Source organism: Vanrija albida (genome assembly GCF_041260175.1).
Source record: "Vanrija albida strain AlHP1 chromosome Unknown contig_5, whole genome shotgun sequence".
In the NCBI taxonomy this organism is placed as follows: domain Eukaryota; kingdom Fungi; phylum Basidiomycota; class Tremellomycetes; order Trichosporonales; family Trichosporonaceae; genus Vanrija; species Vanrija albida.
The window spans coordinates 2,777,800-2,801,247 of NW_027191424.1; the positions used below are offsets into that span (position 1 = coordinate 2,777,800).

The 23,448-nt window shown below is 64.7% G+C and overlaps 6 protein-coding genes across 6 annotated transcripts; 4 read left to right on the forward strand and 2 right to left on the reverse strand.

Moving 5' to 3' along the window:
• Nucleotides 1-215: 215 nt before the first annotated feature.
• Nucleotides 216-1,475, reverse strand: Q8F55_007237 (uncharacterized protein; the record flags this gene model as incomplete). The annotated part of the gene is made up of 2 exons (XM_069355675.1): nt 216-1,008; nt 1,114-1,475. The coding sequence occupies 2 exons, from the start codon at nt 1,473-1,475 to the stop codon at nt 216-218; spliced, it is 1,155 nt and encodes a 384-aa protein (XP_069207746.1).
• A 180-nt stretch (nt 1,476-1,655) lies between these two features.
• Nucleotides 1,656-9,850, reverse strand: Q8F55_007238 (uncharacterized protein; the record flags this gene model as incomplete). Its single annotated transcript, XM_069355676.1, has 7 exons — nt 1,656-2,201; nt 2,244-2,270; nt 2,340-3,534; nt 3,641-4,071; nt 4,106-7,093; nt 7,131-9,434; nt 9,479-9,850. 7 exons carry the CDS (start codon nt 9,848-9,850, stop codon nt 1,656-1,658), a joined length of 7,863 nt encoding a protein of 2,620 aa, XP_069207747.1.
• Nucleotides 9,851-11,689: 1,839 nt separating this feature from the next.
• Q8F55_007239 (uncharacterized protein) lies at nt 11,690-14,404 on the forward strand (the record flags this gene model as incomplete). The annotated part of the gene is made up of 9 exons (XM_069355677.1): nt 11,690-11,770; nt 11,920-11,957; nt 11,995-12,262; nt 12,302-12,557; nt 12,592-12,853; nt 12,894-13,250; nt 13,290-13,466; nt 13,505-13,659; nt 13,695-14,404. 9 exons carry the CDS (start codon nt 11,690-11,692, stop codon nt 14,402-14,404), a joined length of 2,304 nt encoding a protein of 767 aa, XP_069207748.1.
• Nucleotides 14,405-15,811: 1,407 nt separating this feature from the next.
• On the forward strand, nt 15,812-16,604 carry Q8F55_007240 (uncharacterized protein; the record flags this gene model as incomplete). The annotated part of the gene is made up of 3 exons (XM_069355678.1): nt 15,812-16,029; nt 16,203-16,408; nt 16,507-16,604. The coding sequence occupies 3 exons, from the start codon at nt 15,812-15,814 to the stop codon at nt 16,602-16,604; spliced, it is 522 nt and encodes a 173-aa protein (XP_069207749.1).
• Nucleotides 16,605-19,384: 2,780 nt separating this feature from the next.
• Q8F55_007241 (uncharacterized protein) lies at nt 19,385-20,043 on the forward strand (the record flags this gene model as incomplete). The annotated part of the gene is made up of 2 exons (XM_069355679.1): nt 19,385-19,846; nt 19,888-20,043. The coding sequence occupies 2 exons, from the start codon at nt 19,385-19,387 to the stop codon at nt 20,041-20,043; spliced, it is 618 nt and encodes a 205-aa protein (XP_069207750.1).
• Nucleotides 20,044-21,489: 1,446 nt separating this feature from the next.
• On the forward strand, nt 21,490-23,290 carry FMO1_4 (monooxygenase; the record flags this gene model as incomplete). Its single annotated transcript, XM_069355680.1, has 2 exons — nt 21,490-22,777; nt 22,827-23,290. The coding sequence occupies 2 exons, from the start codon at nt 21,490-21,492 to the stop codon at nt 23,288-23,290; spliced, it is 1,752 nt and encodes a 583-aa protein (XP_069207751.1).
• Nucleotides 23,291-23,448: the final 158 nt, after the last annotated feature.

Here is a 23,448-nt window from a genome sequence, read left to right on the forward strand (position 1 = left end):
TGTGACCGGCGACGCCGCGACCCACCTCGACTCGACGAGTCAGTGTCCGCCAGTCGGCTACTCCGCTCGGCCGGGCGACGTCAAGCGTGCATTCAAACAGGGTGATGCACTACGTCCTATGACTCGCACTCTCTTCTGCGCTTCTTCTGCTTGCCTTCTCTTTCACTGCTCTGCGACGTCAGCAATGCCCCACCGGCGTGCTCCGGCGCGCTCACTCACCATCGATACGCGCTCGCAGCGTCGGGCAGACCACAGCCGCACCTGCACCCCTCCTCCTTGGCCTTTCCCTTGGCCTTTCCCTTCACCTCAATCTTGACCCAGTACGCCCCCGTGTACGGCGGCGCTGCAGACGTGTGGGCCGCGACATACTTCCACGCCTCGCCAAGGTACCACACGACTGAGTCGACCTGATACGACGCGTTCAACTTCCACTGCGTCTCGCTTTCGACCGTGGTGATGCCCTCCCAGGCAATGACGGTACTGTGGGCATCGGCACTGGCGGTGGGGTGCGTGAAGCCGGGAGCCGGAGCCGGAATGAAGTGGTGGTACACGTGGATGACGCGCCCATCCTGATGGCCGTGGAAACCGGGGAGTGTGACACCGTACAGCGAAGGCAGGCTGGGTTCCTGAGTGTGGTCCGAGCCGACACGGGTCCAGAAGCGACCCTCGCGCGGCGCCTCGCGGGCGACATGCGACTCGAGGCACTTCCAGGCGATTCCGCTCTGCCAGACGACCGTGTTGTGGATGTAGCCGGTGAAGTTGGTGAACGCGGCGTGCTCGTCGATGGTGGTCAGAGCGGCGTAGTCGACATTCTCGGGGTAGCGCGGGAACGAGTAAGAGAAGGCGTTGGGCGCGTCGTCGTAGGTGTCGTCAGCGCCAGCGAGAGAGCGCGTTTCGGGCGAGAAGGGGGAAGGGGTATGGCGCGGGCTGAAGCTCGGCCCGTCGGGCGAGCGCTGCTCGGCATACGACTTGCGACGGGAGCTCTTCGAGTCGATGGAGTTTGGGGTGCTGCGCCGAGAGCGAGGTGGCGTCTTGGGAGAACGAGCCCACACAGCCCAAAGGTCACAGGCGCTGGGGGCATGGGCTGACTGGTGTCCCACAAGACAGACCCACGGTTGGCCGTGGAACCAGACAACCGTATCGTTGAGGTAGTGAACTCCTGTCTTCCACTCGACGAAGTCGTCCTTCTTGGAGACAGGCTCATAGGTCACGATCACGGGGTCGGGCATGCTCAAGCTGGGGCGGACCCAGAGTCTCCAAAGCTCGCCGGGGGTTGGGGGGTCGACAGACTGGTGGCCGAAACGACACACGAAGGCGAGGTCGCGGTAGTACACGGTCGTGTCGCGCTCGTAATAGGTATTGCGCCTCCAATCAAGGCGGTTCCTGATACTCTTGGGGCGTTCAGTAGCGACAACTTGAGTGAGCGAAGTCTGTGTGCTGTGGCCGGCTGACGATTGAGAGGCGGAGATTGCCATTGCCGCTGATGCCTCCGCAACCGCAGTGGTAGCAGTCGCGATGTGCGCCGTCGTGGCGGAGGTCGCGCGCAAGGCCCTAGCACCGCGGGAAGCAGTCTGAGTAGCCATGTCGGCGACCTTGTCGTTCTTGACTTCCGCGACAACCGTCTCACTGTCGTTGTTGAAGTCACGGCTCGCGCTTCACTCGGACCTCTTGTGGATGCCGGCCGTAGCACTGCCCGTGCGGGTACGCTTGATCGTGCTCTCCTCATCAGGGCCGAGGTACTCGCGGTAGACCGACCAGAACTCGCCTTCGGAGGGAGGAGCCGTCGAGGTGTGCGCCTTGATGCAGCTCCAAGCGACGCCGTCGTACCAGACAACCGTCTCAGAGGCGTAGACGGTGTTGATGGACCACGATGCGTGCTCCTGGATCATGGCGACACGCGCCTGGGCAGTGTTGGCTGTCTCAACGCCGGACGCGTGCGTAGTGGGGGACACGGTGGGCGTGTCCACGCTGTCAGTGCGCGTGGCTTCGCTCGTCGCAACGTCGGCGATCGTGTCACGCGAAGTGAACGAGAAGATGCGGCCGTAGACGCTGGCCGGGGCGTTGACCTGGCGGATCGAGTCGGACACTGAGCGCGCCGCCGAGTTGAACCTGGTGGAGGACGGCTCCGCACTGGTGAGGGAAAGTGACCTGGTCATGGCGCCAAGCTTCTCAGTGGTGACCGGGGTAGACGGCTGTTCCTTCTGGACCTGTCAGCAACGGGCAATTGTCATCGGGCAACTCACCACTGTCTCCAGGTTGGGAGCAGAGCCCTACGCAGCGAGGTTTGCCGGCGGTGGACCAGGGGGCGGGAGGAAGCGTCTGGTGGTGTACTCCTCCACAAGGAGGTCGTGGTCAGATTCGAGCTTGCGAGCAGCCGAGTCGCGAATGGCTGCCACCGCAGTAGCGGCGTCATTCGAGTACATGGCCGCGGCTGGCGTGCTCGTCTCCGCATCATCTTCAACGCGAGCCCAATGAGTGTTCAGCGTCGACGGCGTCTCGACGGACGTGTGGGTAAAGGCCGACTTCCATGCGACACCGTCGTACCACACCACAGTGTCCTCGGCGTAGGAGCGGCCGTACACCCAGAGGACATGGTCGTCGGCGACCGTGACCGGCTGATACTCGATCTCGATCTGAAGGGTCTCGGCGGTCTCGGTAGCCAGAGCCGAAGACGCGGTATGCGCCACTTGAGGCTCGGCGGTGGTACGGCTGATAGAGGCGGTGGTCGTTGTGACCTCGGTGCTGGAAGTCGTAGCCGCCGAGGTCTCAACAGAGGCTGTCGCAGTGGCCGTGTGGCTGATAGACTTGGCCGTTGACACGATTGGCGAGGCTGCAGTGTGCGCATGGTCAATCTTGCAACCGGGCGGGCAAGGAGGCGGCTTGAAGATGCCGACGTCCACCTTGACCCAGTGCAGATCCGTCGAAGGCGAAACGACGGCCTTGTGCTCAGCGATACACTTCCAGGCCGCGCCGCCGTGCCAAACTACCGTGTCGACGTCGTACAGCGTGTCGGCCGACCAGACGGCCTTCTCTTCAAATGTCGTCACGCGCGCGTGCCGAGCAGCCTTGGAGGCGGCCGCGGTGATCCTGGCGGCGGCAGCCAAGCTGATTCCCTTGACTCCAGAGCTCGTCGAAGCAACGTTGGTCTGAGGGTCGGTGTTGTCGGCAGTGCCCGCGCCCACACTGCTCTCGGTGCTCACAACTGTTTTGGACACAGTCGTTGACGACACAGCCTGGTTCTCCTCAATCTCGGTCGAAGCAGTGGCAGTGGGGGTGACGATGTCGTATACTCCTGGTGCAGAGATGACCGTGGAGTGGCTGGGACCGGTGGAGAAGTGGCCGGGCATGTAAACAGACGCAGGGCGAGCCGATCCTCCAGGCCCACTGGCAACGTGGAGCTCGACATGCGACTCCGAGTGGGTGGAGGAGATTCCGGGACCGCCGGCGAGCTTGGTGGCCTTGCCGGGAGGAGTGCGGAGGGGGTTGTTGACAACCTCACCGCCAAGCTTGAGAGGAGCACCCAAGCTTGGAGGGCTGCCGAACGGGTCGGCAGCAGGTGAAACTCGTCGGCGGAGGGACCCGAGAGTCACCCTCGGCGACGGAGGCAGACAGCACCTCTCCGAAACCCCGGGGACGCGACGAATTGGGCGAGGGATAAGCCGGCATGAAGCGGCTCGACAGAGGGAAGTGCCCGGGCAGTGCGCGCTCGGACGACTGGCTGGGGAGGCGCTCCAGCGGTGGCGGCGACGAACCCCCACGGGTGGGGCTCAGGATGGGGCTGTCGGGGGGAGATGCTCTGATCCTCCGGGAGGCCCGGTGCTCGGAGCGAACAGGCGAACGGTGCTCAATCGCCGTGAGCGGGCGCGGCGGGGAAGGCCAGGTGCCGGGAACGAAACGCCCAGCACTCGGTGGAGGGGAGTACGGCGCGAACTGCGCCTCAGAGCGCCCAAAGTCGGGCCTGACGGGGCTGTCGCCGGCAATGGAGGTGCGACGGCTCATGGTGCGCACGTCCGACTTGGTGGCCACGAGAACCTCGACCGCGTCTTCCCAGACCCACTCGTCGGACGCAAACTGCTGGTTAGCAGGTTTTGGGGGAAGGACTCACCTCCTGGCTGGAGATATGCGTCGTCGTGGCCGAGAGGGCTTCGCCATTGTGCCAGAGAATGGTCCCCGCCATGTACTGGACGTTCGATTCCCACTCGGCGTGCTGCTCGAACGTCGTGACCGGGTGCACCTTGAGCTCGACCTTCACCCAGAGGCTGCCTTCGGCGGGCGTCATGCCCGCGACCGACGTCTCCAGGCTACGCCAGTACGACCCCTCGAACGAGACGACCGTGTTGGCGGCGTAGGCAATGAAGCTGGACCATTCGGACACAACGGTGATGGAAGCATAAGAAGACTCAGCGATCTGGTCGAAGGTGCCGACGTTGTCTTGAGTTCCAGCGACAAACCTGGACTCGGAGGAGTCACGGTACCACTCCTCGAATGCGGCGCTGACCTTGGCGAGGTTGGCACGGTCATCGACGCGCGTCACCGTGTCGGTCTCGCGGGTCGCTTCACGAGTTGTCTCCTTCGCCCGAGTGCCAAGTCGATCCCAGAATCCGCCCTCACCAGGGGCAACCTCGACCGACGCCTTGGTGCACCGCCATAACTGGCCTCCGTAGGAGACAATCGCCCCGGTGGTGTAGAAGACAGTTGAGGACCAGTCGGGGGCTGCACCGACACCAAAGGCTGATGACTCCCAGGCCATGAGGAAGGCGTCCATGTCTGCTTGCGCAGTCACTTGCTCCGCCCTGGAGGCGACAGCAGCGTTCTTAACGGAGGTGGCTTCGATTCCAGACTGTTGGGCCTGGACCTCAGCGACCCACTGCGCAGCAAAGGCTTCGGCTGCGGCGGGGGATGACATCGCAAAGGCAAACGATGAGGTGTCAGCCGTCGCGGACCTGGTGTTGGTGGCAGTTGCAGCGGCCTCCGAGGTCAGAGCGAGTTCCCCCTCAACATTGGTGCGGCCAACGGTTGAAGACGTCTCGAAAGCGTCTTCATGGCTGTGTGCCTGCGAGACGGCGTGAACGTCGACATCGTCAGTAGCTTCGACCTGACCCGTAGCGTCTTGGGAGAGTGCCGAGAGACCAGTGGTGCCAGTGGCGTCGGTGTCACTGATGGGGACCCGTTCCGCTTCAGAGACATCGGCGGTGGTTGACTCTGCGATCTCCTCAATGGCAAGAAGCGACTCTGCACCCTGTTCGATCGCGACAGTCGACTCGATTGTCTTGTCCGTAGCCACAGTTGGTTCGGTAGTCTGGTCCACAGCTGCAGCCGGCTCGGTAGTCTTGTACACAGCTTCGATCGACTCCACAGTCTCCGCAGAGGCGGAAGCGGTGGACTGCACAGTGAGGTCGACGATGGGAGTCGGCTGGGTAACGACCGTACCGGCGGCGACAATGAGGGCAGCGGTCACCGAGGCGGCCAAAGCCGTGTGTTCACCTTCCTCTGAAGCTTCGATAGTTGACTCGATGTCAAGCGTCCCCGACAGGACGTGGACAGCTTCACCATCGGGCGCAGTGGTCGTAGAGACGTCACGGATGGCGTCGTCGGTGATGTGGACGGCCGTGCTCTCGGAGACAGTGGCAGTCGATTCCGTAGCCTCAGTCGACTGGGTTACGGAGATACTCGAGACGAATGACGCCGAAGCGGGCGCCTCCGAGACGTCGAAGGTCTCCACAGTCGATGCAAGGCCGCGAGTCTCCGAACCGATGGCGACAGTGTGGTGGACTGAGCTCGCCAGGCCAGAGGAAAAGGTTGTCGAGGAATCGACGGAACGCGCGGTGTTGTCGATGACACGAGAGCCCTGGGCCTCGCTGATGGCATCGGTGGACTGGAAAGTCCTGTGAACGACGACGGTCGAATCATTGGTGATGGTCGACTCTGCTGCCAGGCTGGCCGCAAGAGCCGAGTCGGTAGTGTTTTCGACAGCAGAATGGGTCTGCAGAGCAGTATCGGCAGCGAAGGCGGCGGAGGTTGACGCCGAACCCTCAACAGTTGACTCCGTTGCGACACTGAAGGCGGAGGTGGACTCCGCAGTCGTGCCGGTAGCGGAGGTGAGCTGCACAGTGGTGTCGGTCGCCGACGTAGCAACTGACACCAAAGGTGGCTCGGCCGCCGAGTGCGAAGTCTCGGAGGCAGTCGCCGTCTCCTGCTGGTCCGAGGCAGCCTGCCCATGCGCCGCAGTGAACCCGGCCCGATCGACGGCGAGGGTTGACTCTGAAGCGTGGATAGCCGCCAAAGTCGCCTCCGTGGCCACTGTCGTGGATTCGGTAGCGTTTTCAGCAGCAAAGGTGGCCGCATCGACTACCTCCGCAGTCACCTGCGCCGAATTGAGGCTCGCGGCCGAGGGCATGTCCTCAGTTGTGAGGATCTCGAACGTTGACGATGCCACCGAAGAAGCGCCACTTGCAGAGGCGACCGTAGCGGCGATCGTGATAAGTTCGGGGCTGAGTCCGGCGGCCTCATTGACTGTTGCCTCGCCGTCCGTCAACTCGTCACCAACTGTCGCCGAGGTGCTGAGTGACTCCCGCGCCTCGTCGAGCGCAGGCTCCTCCAGCTCGAGCGGGTGGTCGAAGGCTTGAGAACCGAACACATCGACGGTAGACTCCATTACGGCCTCCTGCGGGATCGTGGCACTACTCGACGCCGAGACGTCGCGGATCCAGTACTCGCCCTGTGTCGGCGCGTCGACTGCCTCGTGTGTCTGGATGCAGCGCCACCACTCGTGGCGGTACCAGATGACCTGGTCAAGAGTGTAGGTCGTGCCGGCTGACCAGGAAACGGTTGAAATTGACCTGATCGACGTCGTCGGTGAGACCGGGGCTGTAGTTGTGGGGCGCTCGGGAGTGCTGCCCGCACTATGGTTGAAGCCACTTGAGGTTGTCGAGAAGACCTCGGTGGTCTGGTTGGTGGTATCAGCGGCGACGACCGTGGACACAGTGTCGGACGTCTGAGCTGCGGCCTCGACAGAAACGGTTGCAGAGGCGTCGGCGACGGTGCGGGTAGTCTCCCCGACAGGCCTGGAAACCAATGCAGTACCATCCTGTTGCTAAGGTTGTTAGCTCTATCCCAGTCCCCTTACTCACCTCATACAGAGTCCAGTATGACCCAGACACGGGCACTTGGCCAACGCTCTCCTGCAGAGCATTGTACAGAAGTCCGTTGTACAACACCAGTGCACCGGTCGCAAACCGCTCTGAACTGGACCACATGCGAAATTGAACAACCCTCTTGACGTTGGCCAGGCGCCAGTACTCGCCAGACGATGGAGCTTGGAGCGAGACGTGTTCCTGGAGACAGAGCCACAGCTGGCCCGCAAATGTCACGAAGGCATACTTAGTGTACCGCTTGTTGATTGCCCACTTCTTAGCAGGGAGGCTTCGTGCGAGCGCCTCGACGGCGTCGGAAGCCTGGGTAGCGTCATAGGCGGCACCTTGGATGTTGGTCGAGGAGGTGGCCTCGATGGTGGATTGAGTGGCAGTTGATTGGGCCAGCAATGTGGTCGCCGCGCCCGATGTGGAGGACGCGACCGCGTGTTCCGTGACTGCAGCCGTCGCAAACTCTTCCGCAAGAGCGGCGGTGCCCTCGATGCTGATGTCCAAGGGACCCTCGAAGCCGATGTCCAAGATGCCCTCAGCGGCACGCGAAGGTGCTGAATCGTCGTTAGACCCAGCAGCGTGAACGGTGCCAGAACCCTCGCCAACGTCAGACTCGATGTCCGACTCGTCGTCCGAAGACAGGCTCCCAACGCTTCCAAGGGCAGCCTTGTGCGCCTCACGGCGACGGCGGCGGCGGAGCGAGCGGCTCACGCTGCGCTTGTGGCCCTGCCCGTGCTTCTTGCCGTGGCCAGAGCCGTGGTGACCAGGACGGCGGGGGCGCTTGAAGTTCGCGACGCTGAGCGGGTCCTCGACGAGCGCCCAGTTGGCCCACTCGGTCGGCGCATCACCAGTGTGGTCGGTGATACAGCTGTAGATCTTGTCGTTGTATGAGACGACAGTGCCAGCGGCGTAGTGAGTCTCCTCGGTCCACGCGGCGACGGCGTACGACTGGGTGCTGGCGGTCGATGAGAACTGGTCCTCCTCGGCATCCTCGGTCACGATTGCTGGGACAATGGGCTCGGCAGTCTCGCCGAGCTCGGTAGTACCGCGGAGCTCCACAGCACCATCGAGCTCCACCTCGTCGTTGATCTCCACAGCCTCGTCGTTGGAGGATGACGGGGGAGGGGGCGAGGGGATAGCAGGCGCCTTGTCCTTGCGCCAGCTTCCGCGGCGGCGGTGGTACACCTGCCACTGGCCTTCGTCGTCGTGGGCTGTAGCGTCGCCCGAAGCCGCCGTGGTGTGCGAGGACTCGGCGCCCATCGTGGCGATGACGGCCGAAGTGGTGAGCTTGTCCGAAGCGCCACAGTCGTGCTCGACGAGGATGTGGCCATCGAGACTGTCCGAGGCGGTCGAAGTCGACGAAGCCGTGACTTGCGTCGCGACCTCGGTATGGAGGGCCTCGCCGGTGAAGCTGCCCGCCTCCGCCGTCTGACCGGCGTTGTCGACAGTGATGCTGGGGTCTGAGGAGCCAATCTCGCGCCAGGCGAGCACCTCGTGCTTGTGAGTGTCATGCTCCGTGGCTGAATGAGTGACAAGCGCGGAGGCATATGACGCGGTATGGGCCGCGAGCTCCTCCACCGTGGCAACGGCAGTCGCGGTGTGGAAGTCGGCTGTGGTGACTTGGTGGTCGAAGGCGACGTCAGGATGAACCGAGCCCTCGAGGACAATGGCGGTAGCCGCCTCAGCGGCAGGGGTGAAGCCTACAGTCTCGGTGACTGTGATGGCGGCCGAACCGGTGTCCTCAGCGCCAGAGACAGTGGCGAGGGCGGCAGTCTCGGTCTCAGTCAACTCCGTAGTATCGATCTTGCTCTCGGCAATCACCTCGGCGGTGGCCTCGGCGGCGGCAAAAGCAGCAGTAGCGCCACTGCCCTCGCCGCGGAGCATGAGGTCGACAGGCGAGGCACGAGGGCTCTGCCAGGCAGTGGTGGTGACGCCGTCGGGAACCAACGCGGCGGCAGCCTCGGGGGCGTGGAGCGTCACCTCCGTGGTCTGGGTGGCGACGGAGGCTTCGGCCTGAGCCGCACTCGAGGCGATGTTGGTGTCCTCAATGGTGGTCAGGTCACGGGTGTTGATCGGCGCGTCCTCCGTAACCTCGACATGGGTGGATTCCTCGCCGGTCTCGGACTGGGTGACGGCCGCCTCCGCAACGACCTCCAGGGTCGCGGCAGCGCTGGAGCTCGTAGCCGTCGCCTCGGCGAACGACTCCTGACGCGCGTGCGTGCTGTAACGATAGTGCTTCTGAGTGTAGGTCTTGTACTCGAGGCGAGTCCACGAAGTGCGCGAACCCGACGGCTGTGTGTGTTAGCAGCGTTACGACACACACAGGAGATACGCACCTTGACCACGCTGAGGTGGTCGGTCTCGCAGCGCCAAGGCTGCTCGGCAACCCATACGACGTCGCCGGTGGCGTAGGTCGTGCCCGACACCCACTGGGCGCGCTCGTCCTCGTCAATGGACTCGGGCTCGGCGGTGGTAGCCGAGGCGCGGTTACGCGCGAAGGCGCGGAGAAGCGATGGCCACGATGAGCGCGTGGGTGCCGTGCTCGACGAGGCGGTCGACTCGGTGATCGAAACGCGGCGCTTGTCCTCGTCGGGGAGGTTGACGACCGACTCGGCGAGTTCGGTGAGGGGCGTCTCGGTGACGCCAACCCAGCCGTCGTCCTTTGAGGGCGAGGGCGGGCGGCCCTCGTCCGGATCCTTGGGGGGCATTGTTTCTGGTGTAAGTGGTGTCAACGGGAGGGGCACGCACTTGTGCTTGTAGGAGAAAGCTTTTGCTGTAAGGCTGTCGAGAGGCTGGGCGTGGGTGAGTGGTGTGCTGTGTGAGAGGAGCGTACTTGGTAGAGAGTGAGAGAGAGCTCAGTGCCCTCGACTAGGTTGAGAGAGAATGTTGAAGGAGAGGAAGAGTGCAACAGCAGGATGAGTCGACACTGCCTGGGGGCAAGGCCGGAAGGGCGGGGTGGGAGGGCGCGCCCAGCGTGCGTCGCTGGCCAGGCGAGTGGGGCGGATGAGGATGGGGGATGGATGAGAGAGAGCGAGAGTGAGTGTGTGTGGTGGCGTGTGTGTGTCGTGTGTGGGTCATTGCCTTCCCTCGTCGCCGCGACGGCGGCGGCATGGGCTGGGCCATGCCGCGACCGTGACCAAGACGACGAGCGTGTGTGCATGCGGTACTTGCGGTGTGTGTGTGCCGCGTGTTGTGTAGATCGTGTTTTGCGCGTTGCTTCGACACGTCAAGGGGGGAAAAGGGAAGACGAGATGCAAGATTAGACGAGCGACAGGATCGGCAGCCGCGCTCGTCTCGCGCTCGTCCTTGCCCTCATTCTGCAATTCTGCAGGGGTATCCCATTCATTGTCACCAGTTAGTACCTGTAGTGCAAAGTAAGATTGATAGCGATCAGTGCGCAGGGCAGTCGAATAAAGTCATTTCTCGCCCTCGTCGCGGTTGCAAGTGGTTGGTCAAGTCGACGCGCATCGACGCCCGCCGCGGCGCCGCAGAGGCCCAAAGGAAGGCATGCCGAGGCGTGTGGGTGGGGGGCGCGAGGAGTGGGGAAGTGACGCACACTCGGGGCGATCAGTCGGCCTGTCGGACCCACACGGCAATCTCTGGCCATCTCGGCGTCGTCGCTCGCTGCCTTTGTGCATGTGCTGGCGATTGAGAGCATTGGAATGGTCGACAGTGAGACGCTGCAAGACGACGACAAGAGTCGAGCGACATGCCGAGACCCAGTGCGTGCTTATCCGAATAGTCTGAACAATCCATGACGTCATTGTCTTTCTCGGTGTCGGACTTGGTGCCGGCCGGCGTTGTAGCCGACGGCCCGAAGACAAGAGAGAGAGACCCGACAGCGACGAGTAGCGAGCGGGATATCTCGACTCGACGACGACAGCAGTCATGACTATTCCAATCCCAGATATACGCCAGACGCCCCCGTCGCCTAACCGAGCTATATAGCCCCCTCTGCTCCGTGATACACGCCGGCGGCATGTGGGCCACGGGGTGCGGAGATAGCCCGCCACATGGCGGAACTGCTCCAACATCCACGCGTTCCCTCGGCCAGCCGGCATCGAGCTATACCAGATATCACGCGAGAGAGGCGAGATCTAGGCCGTGGGTCGCGGATGGGTGATCGTGCCCGTCATCTCGGCGTAAGGGGACCCCCGAGAGGGTCAGCATGGCTCGGAGAAGCGCGGGTGTGGTGTTGACGAAAAACTGGCACTGTGGCGTGTTGTGTCGTCGAGCTCGATGCCACTGATGGGCCTGACAATGCTGCTTGTGATGCACACCTACCTACCCCGTCTCTGCCATCGCCGTCGCCGTCTCTGTCGGCCGTTGTGCTCCGTCTTGCCCTCCCTCGGCGTCACCTTCGGGTCTCCCGGGTCGTCTGTTGTGGTGCCGCCTTAAGCGGTCCCCCCACGCTACCCCTCCCCCTCGGCTATTGATCTCGACGATCTCGTTGACCCACCCCGGCCAGTGTGCAGAGTGACAAAGTCGCCATTGCACTCCACACCACCACACTCTCCCACCATCGCAGTCTTCCTCGTCCACACACAATGCCGGCCGTCACCACGACGAGCTTGACAGCGCCGCCAAAGAAGCGCAACTTTGCCTGCGAGAGCTGCAGGTCGAAAAAGGTGAGTCGGTTTGTTCCGAGCGAGCGAGGCGGAGGAAGGCGAGGAAGGCACTAAGGCTCGCGACGATGCTGACACTCACAGCGACGATGCGATGGCGGTCAACCTCGGTGCAGGGTGGGTTAACATACTAAACAATAACTAACCCGCAGCTATGCACCACGCTCAAGACCGAGTGCATCTACAAGGGGTGGGTAGGGAACCCCCGCGATCGACTGACCCGCCAGCATCCCGTCGTCCAAGTACCTCCACGATCTCGAGGACCACGCCACAAAGCTCCGCGACACGCTCTCGCGTCTCAAACATGCGTCGAAAGAAGAACGAGACCAGATTCTTGACCTGATTGATGACTCGAACATCCCGGCGACAGGGCCAAACCCCGACGGCTTTGGCGCCGAACGCATGTCCAAGATCACGAACGGCCCGGTCAAGCTCGACTCGCTGGTCGACACGTTCAAGGAGCAGGTCAAGATTTCGACCGACACGGACAACAGGGTGAGTTGGAGGCATCTAGGGTTCGTGGCTAACTCGCAGGCCGCGCTCCACGGCCCCTCGTCGCTCTACTACCTCTCTAGCGCCAACACGGCTCAGTCGCCGCCGCCTGCGCAGGCTGACCTCGTGACGGACGCATTGGATATCGAGCACCACCTCATGATGGACTGGATTGACCGCGTCGCGCTTGCCGCCTCGTTCCCCGTCATGAACGAGGAAGTGTGGCGGTACGTCCTCAAGATGCACTTCACCTGGGTGCAGCCAATGTTTGGTTTTGTCCACCACAAGACGTTCATGCGTGAGTGCCGCGTCCGGGTTTTGCTCACCCCTAGGCGACATGCACCGCCCACGAACGCCCCAGTCGATGTTCTCGCCGTTCCTCCTCTACTGCCTCTGCACGCATGTGATCCGAGCATGCGACGTCAACCTCCTGAGTGACGGCCAGAACCCATCGGACCCGTTCTTGCCCCAGGCCAAGCTGCTCGTCCTGCGCGAGGTCGAGAGAGGCAGCTCGCTGTCTGCGATTGCTGGATTGCTCACCCTGAGCGCAAAGATCATGTCCCTGGGGCATGTGTCCCCAGCATGGGTCTACCTGTGGGTGGATGGTGTGTTTGCTAACCCACTGACACCTCAGTGGCATGGCTATTCGCATGATTGACGACCTCGGCATCCACCTTGATGGCAAGACCCCGGCGTCCGAGTCCCAGTTTTCGACTGAAGAGCTCGAGTCCCGGCGGCACATGTTCTGGTCTGCATACCTGTGGGACAAGACCATGTCTACGTACCTCGGCCGCATGCCCATGCTTCAGCAGACGCGCGACTCGCCAAAGCCCATCGACCCGGACGTTGAGCTCGACGCGGCGCCGTGGACACCGGTGGGCAACCGCCTTGACCAGTTCCCTCCGTTCAAGTCGTGCCCGAGCCTGGAACTGTCGACATTCTGCAACTCGTCGCGGTTGGCGATTATCATGAACGACATCTTGCTCTACGAGTGGGTATAGGGAGTGACGACGCCGTGCTGACAGTACAGCAACGGTTTTAGCTGCCCCTTGAGCGCCGAGGGCCGAGGTGGCGAGGCTGGTGCCCCGCTCCTCGACTCGATCCACCGCGCTTTGAAGGAGTGGCGCACCAAGCTGCCCCCAGAGCTGCAGTTCAGCCCGAAGGACGAGCCGGAGCGGGTGCCACCAGCTCATATCATCAACTTGAAGTGGGTTCGCGTAGTTGGCGTCGGTCTAACCCTCGCAGCTGCCTCTACCACATGCTCTCCATCTTGCTCGACCGCCGCCAGGCCGTCGGGGTAGTGCAGGACTCGAGCGTCAAATCGGCCCTCGAAATCAGCATACTCGCCCAGCTCAGCCACTCGCACTTCCTCGACCGCGAGGCGGTGCTCTCCCACTGCTGTGAGTGGTGCCCTCGCTTCAACTACTGACTCCAGACTGCATTTACACCGCTTCGCTCGTCTTCCTCAGCAAGCTGCGCCTGCGTACAAACGAGGGCTGGCTCTCGGACGAAGAGGCCGTGCTTGTGACGTCGCTGCAGTGGTGCCTGAACCGCCTGTCGAACGCGTCGACGACGATTGCAGCGCTGCGAGGCCCGGTGACGGTGCTGCATGAGAAGGTGTCTACGCTGCCGGGCCCGATCGCGTCGATTATCATCAGCGCAATCGGCCCGCCACCTGTCAACCCCGACGTGCCGTCGGCCGAGTTCCCTGCGGCCACGGCGACCAACGGCACGGCGGCGCACACGTCGCCCGACTCGATCAACTCTGCGCAGTCGCTGCAGTCGCTCGTGTCGTCGGCACCGAACCGCAAGTCTACAGCGCCGCCACTGCAGCCCACGACGTTTGAGAACAACAACCTGACGCTCGAGTCTGCGCTCGCTGCGATCCTGCGAAACGACACGTCGACGCTGGCCTCAGCCGCGGCGGTTGCGGCCAACGAGACGTCGCCACAGAGCAACCAGAGCAACCCGGTCGCTGCTGCGCCGACACTCGTGGACAATGGTGCCATCGGCCCCGGGAGCGACTTCTGGGGCTGGCTGGGCGGCGGCGAGTTTAGCGCGCAGGCTGCCCAGTCGGGGCCGCAGATCCAGCCGACGGGCGCGGACGTGGACATGTCGTGGTTGTATTCCGTCCCGGATAGCTAGGGGTGGGGTGGGACGGGGTGTGGGAAGGGGTGTTGTAAGCTGTACTACTACCATGTACCGAAGTAGAGCAGGAGGGGTTCCCAGCTGCCCGCCGAGCCCCAGAGGCCCCACAAGAGCCACAGAACATCGTGCCCGCGAGCGGCAGCGTCGGCAGTGTGTGCCGGCGCCACGACCGGGCTCTGTGCCGACGCTGCAGCCGGTGAGTGCCACGGCCGGAGCGCAGCGAGGCGATGCTGGGGGTGGTGGGGGTTGTGGGGCTGGGGCTGAGTGGCGGCTCGTGGGTGGCACGGGTCGGCTCGGCGCCTTGGCAGCGCTGCCCGCTGTCTGAGCGGACGACGCGACGACGAAGGCGACGGCCAAGGAGCATGGCTACGGCCAAGCAGGCATGGCATCGACGGACAAGCGGGCGGCAGGCGGCATGGCGACGGCCGCGACGACCAAGGTAGGCACCGGCGTCGTGCGCGTGAGAGTGTCGTCGTGCGTGCCCGCGAGCGTTGTCGATGCGGTGGTCGGCGGATCCGTAGCGACGACGCCTGCTCGCCGCTCGCTGATCGGCCGCGATCGGCTGCCCGAGGCTGCCGGCTGGCTGGCTGACTGCCTGGCTGACTCGGCGCGCCGTCGTCGCCGTCCGCTCGGTCGAGCTGACTCGGCGCTCGGAATAGACACGACTGAATGGCAGTGGGCGAGCGGCACGCTCAGTGACCCCGCCCGCCGCCTCCGCCTCCGCCACTTGCATACGCCGAGGCCTCCCATGCCCATACCCCGCAGCGGCCGCCGCGGCCATTTGGTGGCACGATTCCAAGAGATCTGAGCGGCGTGGGCGGCATGTGACCGCTGCGGCCGTGGCTCAATGCCGCCGCTGCCGCCGCTGCCGCTCGGGATGTCGTATGCAGCACTGCCCCGCGGGCAGAGCTTGTTTCCGTGCGCCGTGCGCCGTGCGCTGTGCGCGTACCATGTGTCCTGCTGCGCTCGCCGCGGAATGAGGTCGCATGATCTGGTGCTGGGCGCTCGCTGGCAGGCAGGCTTCGGGATATGCGGGCCCCACGCACCGCTTGCTTGCCCGCCGCAGATCAATGGCCGCTGCCGACGACGACGACGGATTCCTGCCTGGCCGTGTCGTCGCCGCCTGCGCTTGGCTCGGGTCGCCACCTTGAATGCATGGGAGCATGGGCGTGCATGTGCATGTGCATCGCATGCATGCAGCCTCCGTTGTGGTCAGAGCCCCCGGACAGGTATAAAGGCGAAGCCGCCGCGTCTGTCGTAAACCCACCCGCCCAGATCGATCCCGCCTCGACCCACCCTGGCCTAACCAACGCAACAAACACGACCCGCAACTCGTCTTCATCTCTCCATCGCCTCTTCTCTCATCTTATAGTAACCTTTTCCGACCCAACACACTCCCTCACCATGCTCGCCCTCGCCGCCCTCGCCACCCTCGCCCTCGTCGCAGCCCAGGACCCCTGCGGCCCGACCTCCAAGCCGCCCGTGACTAGCAGCACCACCGCGCCCCCCACCTCGACGACGCAGCCGCCCACCGGCGGCATCGCGCTCCACCCCAACGGCCAGAGCGGGTGGTGCATCGACGTCGCGGGCGCCAACTATGCCAACGGCACGCCGGTCCAGCTGTGAGTGGCTTTGGGCGGCGACGGGCGGTGGCTCCGCGGGGCGGCGGAGGCGGAGGCGTCAGGGAAGGCGGGCGATCCGCGTTCTTCGCCGAGCCCTGCTTCCTTTCGGCCCCACCACCTCCGCGCCCACTCGCTCCGCTCGTGGACGCCGTGGACTCTGCTAACCCCCCCAGCTACCAGTGCAACGGCACCGGCGCGCAAAAGTTTGCCATCCAGCGCGGCGACGGCAAGTTCCAGGTCGCGGGCACCAACTTCTGCGTCGACGCCGGCGTCAACCCCGGCAACGGGTCCAAGCTCCACCTCTGGCAGTGCTACCAGGGCCTTCCTCAGCAGCAGTGGTACTGGACCGCCGACAACCGCATTGCGCTTACCGGCCAGGGTGAGTGCGCCGAGCGCAGCGAGGCGGTCGTGGTGGCCCTGCCTCCGACCTCCCCCGTCTGCGTCTTGCCCCGAACCCCCCGCTAACCCCCCGCCCAGGCCTCTGCCTCGACCTCCCCTCGGGCAGCCTCACCAACGGCAACCAGCTCCAGGTGTGGCAGTGCGTCACGGGCAACACGAACCAGGTCTGGAACTAAGCCGCCGCTGCGGCTGCTGGATCTGGCGGTCCGCGCGCGCTCGAGCCCGCTTCCTGCCGACTAATCACGCATGGACACTTCCTCTCTCATGGACAATGACATCCCGCCCCGCACCTTGTATATTGGGCGCGGTACATGCTCAGTGCAAATAGCAACGCAATGAATAGTATCGTGTGCAGCGACAACAGGTGGGCTCGAAGTGGGCTCCGCAGCCACAGTGTTTGTTTGGTGTTCCATGTGCCTCGGGATCGTGCCTGAGCGGGCAACGCGACGCGGCGGGGCGCGCGGGGGTGGGGGTTGGGCGGCGTGGCGCGGAAGGCGGAGTCGCGGCTCTACTGTTCCACGCCCACATGCATGCGCCAGAGTCAATACACGCACTGGGTGCAATATGTACACTCGCTCGCAGCATGCATATTGCCCACCCCGACAGCCCACAACCAACCCACAGCCCCAACCTCGAGCCCACTCCCACCCGACAGGCTGCCCGCGCGATCGGGCTTTCCGTGGGCCGTGTTTGCGCGTTTCATCTCGCCCGCGGCGGCCAGGCGGAGTGATAAGCCTGCTCCCGGAGTACACAACACCTGTACTTTATGCACTGGCAACACCTTGAGTGCATCGGACCCAAGTCCCCATTGCACCATGCAGCAGCGTCGTACTCCCGACGATCTTGGCCGCGAATAGAGTTGCTGGGGTCGCACGGGACTCGACTCCACTCCTCTGGCTGCGAGGCAGGCCGGCGTCACCGCTGCCCTCTCGGCAGCTGCCGTGCGGCGTTGCGGAGCTTGGCCGGCGGACGCAGACGGGCGCAGAAGGGCAGAACGCCAGGCGGCAGCAGACTCCGCGGCGTTCGGCGCTGATTGACAGGCTTGGGGCTTGGGAGCTGGCTTGGGAGCCCGTGTCTGTGGCGCCGAGGCACAGAACGGCACAGCTGTCATCTGTTCTCCGGGGCCTGATGGAAGCAACTCGCACAAGGCGCTGACGCTGACGGTGGCAGCTGCGCCGACTGGGACGCTGGGACGGTGGCATCGTCGCTCGTGGCTGCGGCCAAGCCGCCAAGTGGCCATGACGCAGGACGCCACTGGCTTGCAAGTGGTCGCCCGCCCGCGTCGCCATTCGCTGCGATATGGCGTTTGCGGCGGCCGTGACCAGCTGACAGTAGCTGCAGGCCCCGAAACCTATGCATTGCTTTGCATTGCATCGCAGCAAGCATGCTGCCCAGGCACCACCCACTTGTCCGTGCGCCACACCCACCCTTGATTTTTCATGGATGATGACGCCGCCGCGTCGTCGCTGCTGCTGCTGGTGCTGGCTGCGCTGCCTCCGTCATTCACTACCTGGGGCGGTGCGGCGGCGAGGAGTGCTCGCGCCTGCTTGTCCTGCCGCAGTGTACTGACGGCTGACGCCGGCTGCTCGACCCGACCTGCGTGCACCGCACCCCCGCCGCACGCGGGCAACGCCGGCCCATGTGTCCCCCCGCCCCCTCACCTTACCCAAGCCTCGTGTAAGCTTACACCACTTACACCACTACACACTGCGTAATCGCATGCCGATCGCCCAGGTGCCCTCAGGCGCTTGTTTTCGAGGTCCGCGCCTCCCTACGGCTCCCTGCCGCCCATGTGTTTGTGTTGTTGTGCGTGTGCCCACCGCGAGCTTGCCGCGCGCTTTGCCGAGTGCTTTGCCGCTGGCTAGCTCGCCAGCCTAGGCCGACTGTCCCGCTCGTCAATTGCTGCGCCAGCTGCGCCAGCTGCGCCAGCTGCGCCAGCTGCGCCAGCTACGCCGCTGCGCCGCTGCTAGCTGCTCCCATGCTCAATTACTGCCCAGACCGCCGCCGCCGCCTTCCCCGCAAGCTATGCAGCACCGCTCCTTGGCCGCATGCCTTTTTGTTTTCGGCTGGACTGACCCACCCACATGGGGTGGCCACGGTGCCTCTGCCGGCATAGGGACGGGCTGGGGTCCGACCCCATCCTAGGTCCAGTAGGCCCGCCCACCCACCTCCCCCACCCAGCGCGCCCTGGCTTCGTGGCCGCCCTCGTGCCTACAACGTCGGCGGCGGCGGGGGAGGCGGCGGGGCAGCGAGGCGGCGGCGGCGAGGCGGCGGGGATACTCCGAGACGTCACTTGGCCCACCTTGGCTCACCTTACCCACCTCAATTGTGTCAGTGAGGCCTGCACAAACAAAAGTTGAGCCTTTACGTGGGCGAGCGTGGCCAAGGTGGCCAAACAATGACGGAATGAAACGCCGCGCCTGGCCGCACCGGCGTGCCGCTGGCCGCGCCTACCCACGAGCCCATAGGCAGCCGCGGCACGGCCAGTGCCTCCCTCCGATGGGATGGGCTGGCGGCCTGCCTGCCGTTGCGGCCGCTGCGTTGCTTGGCAGCTGCTCAGGGCTCGCCGCGGCAAGACAAGCAGGCCCGGCACCTTGCAGTAATCTAGGGTACTTGTCGATTTGTTTGCGACTGCGCTGCTCCACCAGATGCGGCAAGAGACACCTCTGCGGGTGGGTGGGTATTCCCCTTGATGTCGAGTGCTGCAGCCGCAGCCTGCGAGGGTGCCTCTTGCCCGCCTCTTGCAGACGGCAGGACAGAAATACACGGCTGGGATCTGCTCTTAACTGCTCTTTGTCAGTGTTCCTGTCGCTCTCCCGCCCGTCCCAGAATCCTATCGTTGGCGTTATCTCGCCCAGAAGAAAGAGTCAACAGAGGACTCGACCACCGACTGCCACTCGTGTTTTTTCGGCTCGACCTCCCCCCCCTCCCCCCGACACCCACCCACCCCCTCGCCATGCGCCTCGCCCACGCGCTGCTCTTCGCCTCGGCGCTCGTCGCCGGCGCCAACGCCCTCGCCATCGACCTCCCGGCCAACACTGAGGCCGTCGCGGCCCGCGGGTACGCCCACGCCTCGCACAAGCCGTCCAAGACCCCTCCTGGTCCCCCCGGCCCGTCCGCCACGCCCGGTGGTGGTGAGAGCGAGGGAAGCGGAGAGTGGAACGGCGGCAAGCACATCTACGCCAACGGCTGCGCCGACACCTGCCTCGCCGTCAAGGACGGCAAGCTGGAAAAGGGCCAGCCGGTTGTTGTCGCCAAGTGCAGCGACGTGCCCGAGCAGTCTTGGGACATTCACCGCGGCAACGGCGCGCTCCGCCTCAAGGGCACCGACTGGTGTGTCGAGGCTGCCGATGACCCGGCCGCAAAGGACAAGGTCAAGCTGTGGCGCTGCTACCCCGGCATTGCGGCGCAGTCTTGGGTGAGTGGTTCCAGTGATGGGGGGCATGGCTGACTCCGCAGCTCTGGGGCGACGACAACTCCATCTCCCTGCCAGACCAGGGCCTCTGCCTCGACCTGACGGACGGCGTCAAGACGCCCGGCACGCCGGTGCAGACGTTCAAGTGCTTCCCCGGAAACACGAACCAGATCTGGACCACCAACATCAAGGACAACTGAGCAACCCGCTCGTCGTCATATACCCGGAGCATACTCTAATAGACTTCCTCGCTTTCTGATAGACCATGTGCGCTCCACACGAACAATGGCTCTCTCACGGCTGCGTCTGGACATTCGCCAGCATCTGCTCGCTGGCACCCCACACTCGCTCGCTGTATTCTCCATACTGCACGTAGTGCTCTATAGTGGCCGTACTGGCCGTAAGCTTGCTTCACCCGGACAATTGCCATAGAGGCGTATGCAACGCAGCTTGCAAGCAGCCCAAGGCCGTTTCTAGAGGCTGGCAGGAGGCGCCGAAACAGGCGGCAGGCAGGCCCGAGGCCCGTAGTCAAGACGCGCCGCCCACTGGAAACCTTCGGGCAGGAAGGCGGGACGCGTAGTTACGGCTCGGCCGGGGTCCATGTACCAGCCGTGTACCTGGGCCGTCGGGCAGACTGACATGTCCTGTCTGTAGGGCGCGGTTAATTGCTAGCTGCCCAGACTCGCCCAGTTTGGGGTTTCGCGTTGCCATCGAGCACGCCGAGCGCGACGAGCTAGCCACTGTAAAGACGTCGGCGCGGCCCCCTGAGATGCTCATTGTGCCGTGTGTGCCAACGTGCCAGCTAGGCCTCCCTTGCCACGAGTGTATGCAGTAAGGCCGCCCATGCGACGAGCGCATGCAGTAAGGCCTCGAGCAGGACGCGGCAAACGTTGGCCTGCCAAGAACGCGCTCGTAGCCAATGCATCATCTGCATCATCCCATTCCTCGATCGCGCAGGCCGTGCGTCACCAAGAGCCGGTGGGACGTGTCGACGTGCGCGAGTCGCGGCCAGCATTCCATCAGAGCAATGCGAGCTTGCGACTTGCGAGTTGGGGACCCGCTGCGCGAGCACGCAGGCACCGGGGGGTAGTCTGACGCGAGCGAGCACTTGACGACGACGCCGACTCGAAACAACGTCGCCCTGCACGTGGGCTGGGCGGCTGGCAGCGTGCACTCGTGCACTCCTGCACGCCTGTGAAGGTCCACGACGTAGGCATGGTACGTGAGGCACTGGCAGCTGGGCGGTTCCTCGTGTGCCTCCAGCCATTCGGTGGCTGATGGAAGCTGGCGAGGGCAGAAGAAGGTGGGAGGCACACGCCAGCCTTCTGTGGGAGGGGCCAGTGTCGGGCTGTTGGCCGCTGGGTGGGGTGAGCAGCGAGCAGCGGCGATGCAGGCAGAGCCATCCGCCGAGCTCACCGACGCACTGCAAAGCAGCACCGAGATCGAGCAGCACCGAGATGACTGCAGCATCGAGATGACCAGCACCAGCCAGCACCGAGATCCTCCACCGCCACCCCGCGCCCATGTCGCAATCTAGCTCGCCGGATTTGACCGGCCACCGATAACACCATCGCGCGACATGCACTTGCACCAGCTGCTAACAGCGGCGGCGACGACGAGCATGCAGCATCGCACACTCCACCAGCATGGCCGACGCCGACACCCGCGCGCTCACACGCATCGCCGTCATTGGCGCCGGCGCGTCCGGCCTCGCGCAGATCGCGCAGCTCAAGGAGATTTATGGGCGGGACGCGGTCGCCGCCGAGACGCGGGTCGAGATCGTTGGGTTTGAGGCGCGCGATGGCGTCGGAGGCATCTGGTGGGTCGTGAGCTGGGATGAGCTGACGAGCAGGAACTACGACCCCAACCCCTCGCCGTTCCTCCACGCGACCCGCGTCGTCGACGGCAAGACGCAGCTCCTTCCCCACCCGCGCGGCGCCGAGGCCCCGACGCCAGTGTACGACGGGCTGCGGACCAACCTCGCTGGCGGGATAATGCAGTACCGCGGCTTTCCGTTCCCCGATACCGCGCACCTGTTCCCCACGAGCGCGCAGGTGCTGGCCTACCTCCAGAGCTATGCCGAGGCGCGGGGCTTGCTCGAGCACATCCGGTTCAACACGCGCGTCGAGCGGCTGCGGCTCACGCCGAGCGCGGGCGCGCGGCGCGGGGGCCGGCGCTGGGGCATCACGTCCAGCAACACTGTGGCCGGGACGACGGCGCACGAGGAGTTCGACTACGTCGCCGTCGCGAACGGGCACTATGCGGACGGGTACATCCCGCCTATTGAGGGCCTCTCGGGGTTCCCGGGCACGGTGCAGCACTCGCGCGAGTTCCGCCGCGAGGCGGACTACGCTGGGCGGACGGTGCTGGTGGTGGGGTCGTTCGCGAGCGGGTCCGACGTGAGCCGGCTCATCGCGCAGCTCAATGTCGGGCACTACGCCGCCGACGGAGCGCCGCTGCACGCCGGCGCCGGGGAGAAGCTGCCCTTCACCAAGGTGTACCAGTCGAGCTCGGGCGTGCCGAACATCAACAACGGGCTGCAGGACGGCACCGAGGCGTGGAAGCCGTTCGTGGTCAACGTTCCGCTGATTGAGCGGGTCGAGGGGGCGAGCGCCGAGTACCCGAAGGGCAGGGTGCACTTCTACGAGGCCGGGGCCGAGACGGAGAACGGGCCGGCCACGGCATCGCACGCGCCGCTCGACGACGTCGACGTGATAATCTTCGCGACGGGATACTACTACGCCCTGCCGTTCATCAAGGCGGCCGACGCGCCGTGGGATGCGCTCCGCCCGCTCGAGGACGAGATCGCGCGCGACGAGCGCGCCGGCGGCGCAGAGTGGGAGACGGGCGGGCTGAGGGGGTGGGCCGTGCGCGGGCTCGACCCGCTCCTCCTCTTCCTCGAGAACGACCGGACCATCGTGTTCAACGTGCTGCGTGAGTCCGGTGCCGGGCGGCGGGGCGGGGCGGGGCTAACGCGGTTCAGAGTACCAGATCGCGCCGTTCCCCTTCGCCGAGGTGCAGGCGCGCCTCGCGGCGCTGCTGTGGGCCGGCCTGCTCCCCAACTTTCCCGACGTGCCGACCCCGCCGCCGAACCTCGGGAACCCGTACATCGCGCAACAGCTCGCCCTGCCGGCGTCGGGCGCGCCGACGCCAGCGCTCTCCGACGCGGCGCACTCGCGCGCCTCGTCGCCCCCCTCCACGCCGCCCGAGGGGCACGAGCAGCCCCGCGTCGTCGAGGGCAAGGGCGAGCCGCTGCGCCACACGCACCGCAAGCGCAAGGAGTTCATCTTTCCCAACCCGTACGAGGTGTACTGGACCGAGTATGTGTTCAGCCTCACGCGCGAGGGCGAGGACGAGGGGACGGAGGACTACTGGCTCGCGTTTGAGCAGTGGCGCGCGGATCTGCGCAACGACGTGTTCCTGCGCAAGCGGACGCTGGGGTATTAGCGGGTACTAGGCTGGCAGTGGATGGAGATGCATCTTGGGATTTGTGCTGGAGCAGCCGTGAGCACCAATAACGACGTGTGCAATGCCAATGTGGCTCGCAGCCCAGCGGCTTATCGCCCAAGGCGCCAGCTCGCCGAGGTAGCTGCAGCCGGTGCCTC